The sequence below is a fragment of the Ursus americanus genome, chromosome 16, assembly GCF_024610735.1.
Source record: "Ursus americanus isolate L20-20 chromosome 16, mUrsAme1.1.p, whole genome shotgun sequence".
Classification (NCBI taxonomy): domain Eukaryota; kingdom Metazoa; phylum Chordata; class Mammalia; order Carnivora; family Ursidae; genus Ursus; species Ursus americanus.
Window position 1 is genome coordinate 45,085,958 of NC_142142.1, and position 10,372 is coordinate 45,096,329.

At 36.0% G+C, this 10,372-nt stretch overlaps 1 protein-coding gene across 1 annotated transcript; it reads right to left on the bottom strand.

Moving 5' to 3' along the window:
• Positions 1–1,454: 1,454 nt before the first annotated feature.
• On the bottom strand, positions 1,455–2,423 carry LOC123792481 (olfactory receptor 8G3-like). Its single transcript, XM_045797621.2, has one exon. The coding sequence runs from the start codon at positions 2,397–2,399 to the stop codon at positions 1,455–1,457; it is 945 nt and encodes a 314-aa protein (XP_045653577.2). The 5' UTR covers positions 2,400–2,423.
• Between the last annotated feature and the right edge of the window lie 7,949 nt (positions 2,424–10,372).

The following is a 10,372-nucleotide window of genomic DNA, read 5'->3' on the forward strand; positions in this document are numbered from 1 at the left end:
CAATATCATTAATCAGCAGGGAAATGCAAAGCAAAACCACAATGAGATATCACCTTACACCTGCCAGAATGACTAAAATCAGAAGGACAAGAAATACCAAGTATTGCTGAAGATATGCAGAAAAAGGAATGCTTGTATACTGTTGGTGGGAATGTAAATTGGTACAGTCACTGTGGAAAACCTCACAGAGGTTCTTCAAAAATTATAAATAGAACTATCATATGATCCAATAATTCCACTATTGGATATTTACCCAAAGGAAATAAAAACACTAATTCAAAAGGATATATGCACTTTTATGTTTATTGCAGCATTATTTACAATAGCTAAAATATGGAAGCAACTTAAGTGTCCATCAATACATGAGTGGATGAAGAAGATGTGACATATCTATACAATGGAATATTACGCAGACATAAAAAATGAGATCTTGCCATTTTCAACAACATAGATGGACCTAAAGGGTAATATGCTAAGTGAAATAACTCAGACTGGGAAAGACAAAGACCATATGATTTCACTCATGTGTGGAATCTAAAAACTAAAACAAATGGTTATAGGTCTGGTTCAGACCTATAAATGCAGAGAACAAACTTTTGGTTGCCAGGAAGGAGAGGAGTGGCAGGGGCGCGGGAGGGGGAGAGACAGGCCTCCAGTTATGGAACGGGTAAGTCATGAGAATAAAAGCACAGCATAGGGAATATAGTCAATGGTATCATAATAATGTTGTTTGGTGACAGATGGTAGCTACATTTGTGACCAGCATAGCATAGCATATAGAGATGTCGAATCACTATGTTGTACACCTGAAACTAAAGTAACACTGTGTGTCAACTACACTTGAATTAAAAGAGAGAGAGAGAGAAAGAGAGAGAGAGAGAGAGAAAAGCATACCAGTAAGACCTTACCATCGAGTTCTAGTAGGTAGTATGTGTTATCTATTATGTTTAGTCATAGTCTTCAAGCCAAACGTGTAAAATTAAAATAGTTTGTGAATGCTATATGATAATCACAGTCATTTACAATATATTACCATTTCAAATAATAGCAGAAGTTAAAAGTCTTGAAAAACATATTAAAAGATAATTCAATAAGAATTATCAAATGAATTGTACTTGACTTATTTCACCTATTTAAGTTAGCAAATAACAATTTTCATGCATTCTATTTCTAGAAGATACCCTGATTCTGCAAATTTTATTTTTCTTCACTTTGTTTTCTAACCCCAATACACTTGGTGCTCTCTGGTGTCCATATGGTGTCAAATTCTATGTCCAATACACCCTATCGTATGGTGCTGCTTTCCATATGACTGGCACTATGAATCCAGTCCCCTCCTGCACTGTTTTTCCAAATTATCAAGTAATAACAACTATCTCACTACTTGTGGACATACATTGTTGTCTCTGGACTGTTTCCTTATCAAACCTTGTTGGAGAATTATAAATTTTTGCTCAGGCAAATACCCCTTTTCTTCTTTTTTCAAGGATCTTATTTAGGGCAACTTTGACATCCTTATTCCGCAGACTGTAGATCAGGGGGTTCAGCATGGGCACAAGGATGGTATAAAACACAGAGGACACTTTCCCTTGGTCCATGGAGCTCACAGAGGATGGCTGCAGGTACATGAATGCAGCGGATCCAAAGAAGAGAGCAACGGCTGAGATGTGGGAGCTGCAGGTGCTGAAGGCTTTGGACCTGCCCTCAGTGGAGTGGATGCGGAGGATGCTGGAGAGGATGAAGATGTAGGAGGCAAGGATCGTCAGGCTGGGGGCAAGAATGTTAAATGCACTGAAGCACAAAACTACCACCTCGTTAATGTAAGTACTGGAGCAGGAGAGCTCCAACAGTGGGAAGAGATCACAGAAGTAATGGTTGATTATATCAGCCTTGCAGAAAAGCACTCTTAGCATGCAGCCAGTGTGAGCCATGGCACCAGTCAAGCCCATGATATATACCCCAACTACCAGCCAGGAGCAGACCTGATAAGACATGGTGACATTGTAAAGCAATGGGTTACAGATGGCAACATAGCGGTCATATGCCATTGCAGCCAACATGTGACATTCTGATATAACAAAAACGAGGAAGAAGTAGAGCTGAGTCATGCATGCTCGATAGGAGATAAAATTCCTCTCTGTCACAAAATTCACCAGCATTTTGGGGGTAATGACAGTGGAATGGCAGAGATCAATGAAGGACAAGCTACTGAGGAAGTAGTACATGGGGGTGTGCAAGTGAGCACTGAGCCCTATCAACGTGATCATGCCCAGGTTCCCCACCACCGTGACCACGTAGATTCCAAGAAAGAGGAAGAAAAGGGGCAGCTGGAGTTCTGGTTTCTCTGTTAGCCCAGCAAGGATGAACTCAGTCACTGTGGAATGATTTCCTGTTGTCATTTTCCTCTGGGAATTTTATGAAGAAAGAAAAGAATAAATTTGTGGTAGATATTTATTGTCCCAGTATGTAACGTGGTGTGAAACAGAATTTGTCTTTCAACCAGGTAGCTCTATGTCTGTTCCTGATCTATGTTAGCGCTCAAAGATCCGGAGGTCTCAGTAATATGGGGCATGTAAATAAATGTCAGATAGAGCAATCCCTTTTTTGTGCTATGCTGTAAGAGTGGGTCTTATGCACTCCTATATTTATTGCAGCATTATTTACGATAGCCAGATTATGGAAGCTGCCCAAGTGTCTATCAATAGGCGAATGGATAAAGATTATATATATATATTTATACACACACACACACACACACACACACACACACACACTCTTATGCAGAACAAATACTAGTATGCCTGATTTACATATTAAGTAACTGAGGGTTATAATGGTTGGATATTTGCCCATATTTAGGCATGTAATAAGTAAATGATCAAGGATATGAGCTAAGGCCTGTCTGTCTCACGTTCCATATCTTATTTTAGCTACTTATATCTGCTCTCCTATTTTTATCTCTTTGTCATAGCAGAGAAGCCATTCACAGCAATTAATGTGAAGGAAAAAAATGATGTAAAGTACTACAATAGTGTATCAACAACTGGTCCAGTCTAGACTCCCTGTAGTGAGTACCTCGACTATTGGCACTTCTTCAAAAATACAGAAATAGTGGCTCTGGAAAGTAACTGGATAGCTAACAACAAGTTATCATTCAACTTGAATTCCACATGCAGGAAGGGTTTGAGTTTCCTAATGAGGAGTTCAGAAGTATGAAATGTTAAAGTCCAAATACATTTGTTCCAAAAACACTTATGGAATATTCACCATGAGCTAAGTGCTTTGTATGATTTGATGTGGTCTGTGACCCTTGGAACTTATGTTCTGGGAGAACAGAGCTGCAAAATGTCAGTCTGGCGGATGCATACTACAACAATGTGCACATTGTCTTGGTGTCTTTGTACTCACCTTCAAAACCAGAGATTTTAACAGCACTCCTTCAGGGGCACAAGAAACCAAAGCAGAAAGAATATGTGTATCTTTCTGTCTCTGGGGTATGGGTTTGGAAAAAAAGTTGATGATTCCAAGCACAGTATACTGTGATGATTGTTCTATTTTCAAAAGAAAGAGATCCAAGAGATAGCATCACAGATTATTGGTGTATCAAAACCTATTTAGATAAAAATTAAAAGACTTACAATAGCCAAATTATGGAAACAGCCAAGTGTCCATCAACAGATGAGTGGATAAAGAAATTGTGATATATATACATATATCATATGTTGTTAAATATATATATATATGTTGTTAAATATACAATAAATAGTGTTAAATATGTTCACATTTTTGTGAACAGATCTCCAGAACTTTTTCATCTTGCAAATCTGAAACTCTATACCCATTAAATAAATCCCCTTTTCTCCCTCTCCCTTGGGCCCTGGTAACTCCTGTTCTACTCTATGTTTCTATGAATTTAATTACTTTAGATACCTCACATAAGTGTAATCATACAGTATTTATACTTTTGTGACTGACTTATTTCACTTAACATAATGTCCTAAAGATTTCTCAAACTTGAATGACTCAAAGGACCACCTTGATTTAAAAAAAATAAGAGGTTATGATGCAATTTGAAGAGCATGTGCCTGGTCAAAAAACATTCTGTTTTACTTTTTAAAATAACATCAGTGGCATCCATAAAAAAAACCACAGCTAACATCATACTTAATGGTGAAAGATTGTATATTATCCCCTAAGATGAGGAACATGGCAAAGATGGCCAACCTACCACTTCTACTCAGCCTTATACTGGAGATTCTATTGACAGCATTCAAGGAAGACAATGGAATAAAAGGCATCCACATTGGAAAGGAAGAAGTAAAACTAACTCTATTCACAGATTATATGATGTAACATATAGAAAATCTTAAGGAATTTATTTTTAAAAAATTAGAAATAAGTTCAGCAAGGTTGAAAAATACATCAACATATAGTGCTCAATTGTATTTCTACACACTTACAATAAAGTATCCAGAAAAAAAAAATCCATTTATAACAGCACCAAAACTAAGAAAATACTTGGTAACAAATTTAAAAAAGAAACACAAGACATGTACGCTGAAAATTACAAAACATTTTGGGAAGAAATTAAGGAAGATCAACATAAATGAAAAGACATCCCATATTAATGAACCAAAAACTTTAGTATTTTTAAGATGGCAATACTCCACAAATTGATTTACAGATCCAATGCAATCTCTATCAACATCTCATCTGTTTTACATATATTAACCAGCTCTTCCTAGAATTCACATGGAAATATAAAGGATTCAGAATAGCCAAAATAAACTGGAAAGAGAAGAACAAGGTTTGAGGACTCAGACTTCCTAATTTGAAAGCTTGCTACAAAGCTACATAATGAATGGTGTGTCACTGACATAAAAATGGGCATAATGGACATATAGATCAATGGAATTGAAATCAGAGTTTAGTAATCAACACATACATCTGCGGTGAATTGATGTTGACAAGGATTCCAAGACAATTCAATAGGGAAAGGACAATATTCAACAAATGGTTCTGGAATGGATAGCCACCTGTAGAAGAATGTAGTCAAATCCCTTCCTCACATCATACACAAAAATTAATTCAAAATAGGTCTGAGACCTAAACATAAAGCTAAAACTATAAAATTCTTTTTTCTTTTTAAGTAGGCTCTACACCCGGCACAAAGCCCATTGCAGGGCTTAAACACGTGACCGTAAGATCAAGACCTGAGCTGAGATCAAGAGTCAGACACTTAACCGACTAAGGCACTGAGGCACCCCTAAAATTACAACACTCTTGAAAGAAAATGTAGGAGTAAGTTTTTGTGCCCTTGGAATAGGTGATATTTTCTTAGATAAGATGTCAAAAGACGAAAGAACCATAGAAAAAAATAAATGATGTCATCAAAATTAAAAACTTTTGTGTTTCAAAGAGTATCATCCAGGAAGATGAAAAGACAACCAACAGGTGGAGAAAATACTTGGAAGTCATATATCTAACAAAGAACTTGTATCCGAAAAATGTAAAAATTCTTACAATTCAACAATAAAAACACAACCCAATTTTAAAATGGGCAGAGGACTTGAGTAGATATTTTTCAAACGAAGATGCACAAATTACCAAAAAGCACCTGAAAAGAGGTTCACCATCATTTGTCATTAGGGAACTGCAAATCAAAACTGCAATGAGATACCATCTCATACACATTAGAATGGCTATAATAAAAAAGACAGACAGTAACAAGTAGTAGCAAGGATCTGGAGAAATTGGAATCCTCATACAGTGCTGGTAGGATTGCAAAATGATACAGCTGCTTAGAAAACCCGCTGAGCAGTTCCTAAAGGAACATAAAGTTTAACGTATGACCCAGCAGTTCTACTCCTAAGTACATACTCACAAGAATTGAAAACAAATGTCCACATAAAAACTTCTACATGAATGTTTAGCAATATTATTTCTAATAGTAGAAAGAATGAAAACCATCCAAATGTCTATCAAATGATGAATGGATAAACCAAAGGTGGTATAGCCGTAAAGTGGAAGAGTATTCCACAATGAGAAGTAATGAAGTATTGAGGCATGCCACACCATGGATGAACCTGAAAACATTATGCTAGGTGAAAGAGACACAAAAGGCCACATATTGTATTATTCAAATTATACAGTGTCCAGGAAAGGTAAATTTATAGATAGAGAAAGTAGCTTAGTATCTTCTAGGGGCTGGGAGCAGAGGAGAAAGGAAGTGACCGCTGATGAGTACAGAGCTTTGTTTTTGGGGGGGAGAAGGTTGAAGTCATGGAAATGTTCTAAAATTAGGACATGGTAATGGTTGTTCAACTCTATGAATATACTAAAAACCACTGATTTGTACACATTGCACAGGTGAATTTTGTGGTGTGTGAATTATATCTCAATAAAGTGGTTATAAACAGTATGATAGTGGTATCATACTGACTATACAAAACATTCCACCACAACCTGCTAATTTGCCATTGTCCTCCAAGCCTTCCCCATCTAGGTTATGCCAGTGTATGCTTTTTTGTTTATGCCAAATATGCCCATTAAGTTTTTCTTCAAACAATGAGATCTTCCCCTCCAAAAAATTGTGCAATATTGGCTCAAAAATTATAACTATCTTTTACAATTATAATATTTTTTTCTTTCTGATACTAAACAAGAAAAATATAGGCATTAACCACAAATTGTTAATAAGTTTCAGATTAAAGAAAGAAATATACTCTACTTAAAATCTTTCCCCTTTGTCCCCTAAGTCTTCATTGGAGAAAAAAAAAATCAACAAGTACAAAAAAAGTAAATAGTAGAGAAGGCCTGAAAACAAGTGTCAGAAAATACCCAGGAGACTTAAGCAAGGTACCCAGTAATTTGCTGTCTGATATCTGCTTTCCTTGCACTCCCAGATAACCAGAAAGTTTGCCATCTCCAGCAGAAGCCAACCATCCCTGGCTCTGGGTCAATTCTATACTTTACTGTGAGGAATTTAAGTATGTCTAATGCACAAAACTGTGGACTCATAATCAAGCCAAACCTGTTGCCAGTTTTGTAAACCCAAAATGGTAGTTTCCCCCATTATCCTTTACAAAATCCCAGTTATTTCTTTTAATCCATCCCCTAATTTTACCTTACCTGATATCAAGGGGCAGAGCTGTGGTATCCTCCTATATTTCTGACTCTTTACAATGGCCAACTGACTGTTTCTCCTGTCCTCCTGGCCCTTCACAAAAGTGACCCACTAAGTACGCCTGCTCATCACAGAAGCTCCATTGTATCTTGTTCAATATTTGTAATTTTCATTGCAGGTGTTGGGCTCTTCCTCATTCTGTGTGACCGGCTCCCCCCAAAGTCTGACTCTGACATAGGGTCATAGTTTCCATTATTTCCTGGTCTGTCCAGGTGACACCACCTCTGTTTGAATGCCCATGACTGGTATACCTGGAGAATTCCCAACATCGCATCAGTGATCTTTTCTTATCTTAGTCAAATCTATCTTAACGATGAATGTGGCCTGAGAAAAACACCAAAACAGTGTAAGAAAGAAAAAAAAAATGTTGAGCTCTTATAAAAGAAATGTTATGACTTATAGCCAGAATAAGATCATTAAGGTAATCCCAGATATTTTTTCTTTAGTTTTACTAGATTAACAGACTAAAAGAATGTTCTAGTCCTAGATTATCTTGATTTTTAAAAAGTGTTAAATTTCTTGTGATGGTCTATGGACATGATAGAATTATGTGTGGTAGGTAAAAATATAGAGCAAACATCATAGTTATATGAATTCAATGAACATCTAAAATTAATCATAAAGTGAGAAATTTTAAGTTATTATTCCATGAGACTGTATACTTGTCTTGAAAAACATTCTACCAATAACTTGGATGATCCCATAGAAGAGATCATGAATTTCAGAGTTAATGTTAACATAGACAAGAGTAATAAACACTTGTATGGTGATAATGATTTACAAAGAGAATGTCAGCCTGTGAATCTAGACTGATATTAAAAAGAAGAATTTAGAAATCTTGCCATTTGCAATGACACGGATGGAGCTAGAGAGTATTATGCTAAGTGAAATAAGTCAGTCAAAGAAAGACAAATACCATATGATTTCACTCATATGTGAAATTCAAGAAACGAAAAAAATAAACAGAGCAGGGAGGGAAAGTGAGAGGCAAACCATAAAACAGACTCTTAACCACAGAGAATAAACTGAGGGTTGCTGGAGGGGAGGTGGACAGGGGATGGGAAGTATCGGCCTCAGAGCTCTCATGTTCAAAAGATCCAGATCAAGGGAAAAAAACACCTAAAAATGCTATTAAAGTCTTTAAAAGGAACATACTATCTAAAACGAGCAAAGTGATAGTCACACAAGATAAACTGCATCTGGTGAATTTTGTTTAGTTCTGGGGGTGGTATTTTATGATTGCAATTTACAAACTATAATTACCCATGAAAACTGAAGATTTGGATCAAAATAATTTATACCCAGTGTCTGCATGACTAGTAGCAGGAATTGGAATTCGATTTATTGTATGTTACCTCAAAGGAAAGAGCTGTGGTCAATGAGCTACCTGTTTCAGCATCAAATATCTCTTTAAGCATTAAATGTGCCTGAAAGTAGTATGGGTTGAATTATGAAAAAGATCATTTTCTATCTTCAGATGCGTTATAGCAAAAGATAAGTAACCATCTTCTTAAGGCTTTAGGAAATTCCTGTAATGTGAGGGATTAGACTCCTTTAACATTCTGAGATTAAAATTTCTAGAATAGATAGAATTGAGATACTCACCCTTTGCTTGGAAACCTTAGTCTGGGTTATATGTACTATTTAGACTAGTTATCCCTTATTTCTAGGGGAAATAGCTCTTGAGAATGACAGTAGAGGTTGTTCGAAATAGAAATGTCTGGGCTCTCTTTTACTTAGGGGATCAAAGGCAGGTCTCAATTACTGAGAAGTTCACATAGATATTATGTATCAAAAACCATGTTTCCCTTTTGTAGCCTCCTCATAATGCTACCAGAGCCACCTGCAAAAGTGACTTGTTTTTATCTCGGGTAACATATAAGTGATAACATCAAAGATATTTACATGCAAACTCCCTTGAGACTTCCTTTCACCAGGGATGAGCGACTGGGGCACAGCAGCAATTAAAATTTGCTTTTTTAAAAAAATCCTTTGTTGATGCTCTCATTAGCTCCCGTATGTATAATATTCTCTCTCAGCATAGAGATAGTAGACAGTAACTAGTTAAGAGCTAGAAATTAAAGTTTTGCAGACAATGGTCTAGAAAGTCTTTATGACAACAGCTTCCTATCTGAATATAATTTCTGAAATATTTGAAGTCATGATTTTAATTTTTTTCTTTTAATTTAAAATTTGGAGAAATATTTAAATATGTATGATTATTAGTGGCGGCTACTCTTTATAGTTTTCAAAACACCATATTTTTGTGTGCATAAATCATTGTTAATAATGATAATAGCCAGAACTTATTGAACACTTAACTACGTGCCACATATAATTCTAATCTTGCTACATTTACTGATTTATTCAATTCTCACAATAGTTCAATGTAAAAGATAATTATTAGGCTGAATTAGGTAGCAATTTCATATGATTCAAATTAACAATATATTTAATACTTTAAAAATAAAGAACCTGATGCAAGAAAGATCAAGTCATTTGCCCAAGCTTACCAAGATAGTAAATTTCCTCATAGAATGGTTGCATCTGTTATATTACATATTTTAAAGTATTCAATCATTTATTCCTTCAATAGACATGCCATACACCATAGTATGGTTTAGGACTGTTGGCACAAAATGAGCAAACCTTTTAGAATTTCTTCAAAAAAGAAGAGAGATTTATTTGAGTCCAAGTGCGGACAGCTGCCCAGGATACACATCTTCACAAAGAAGAGAGTGCTCAGGGGAAGGAATGATTAATACAGGGTTATGTATGTTTTTGTTACATCAAGAGTTACAAATCATCATGACAAAGGACATTCCAGAAAGTTACAAACTTTTAGTATGTGCAAGGTTGCAGGCTTCAGAGGTATGGGAATGGAACTTTGGGAGGTTTTTACTCTTAACTTCAGTTTGAAATGTATCTTTGAGGTTATTTGCTAAGACACAGATGTAAAAATGTGTGCTCAGGACAGAAACAGAGCCCAGGCTTTGAAGTTTAGTTAAGTCATTCTGACCTCGGTAAAAGTTAAAATGTAGCTTCCCTGGGAGCCCAGGAGGAGGGCCCACAAACACTAAGGGTTGAAAGTTTCCTTTATCAGGAAATAAACTTAGAAATGCAAGCTGTATGTTTTTAAATAAGTCTGTAATTGAACTTACTGCAACTATAGTGAACAGATCTGTG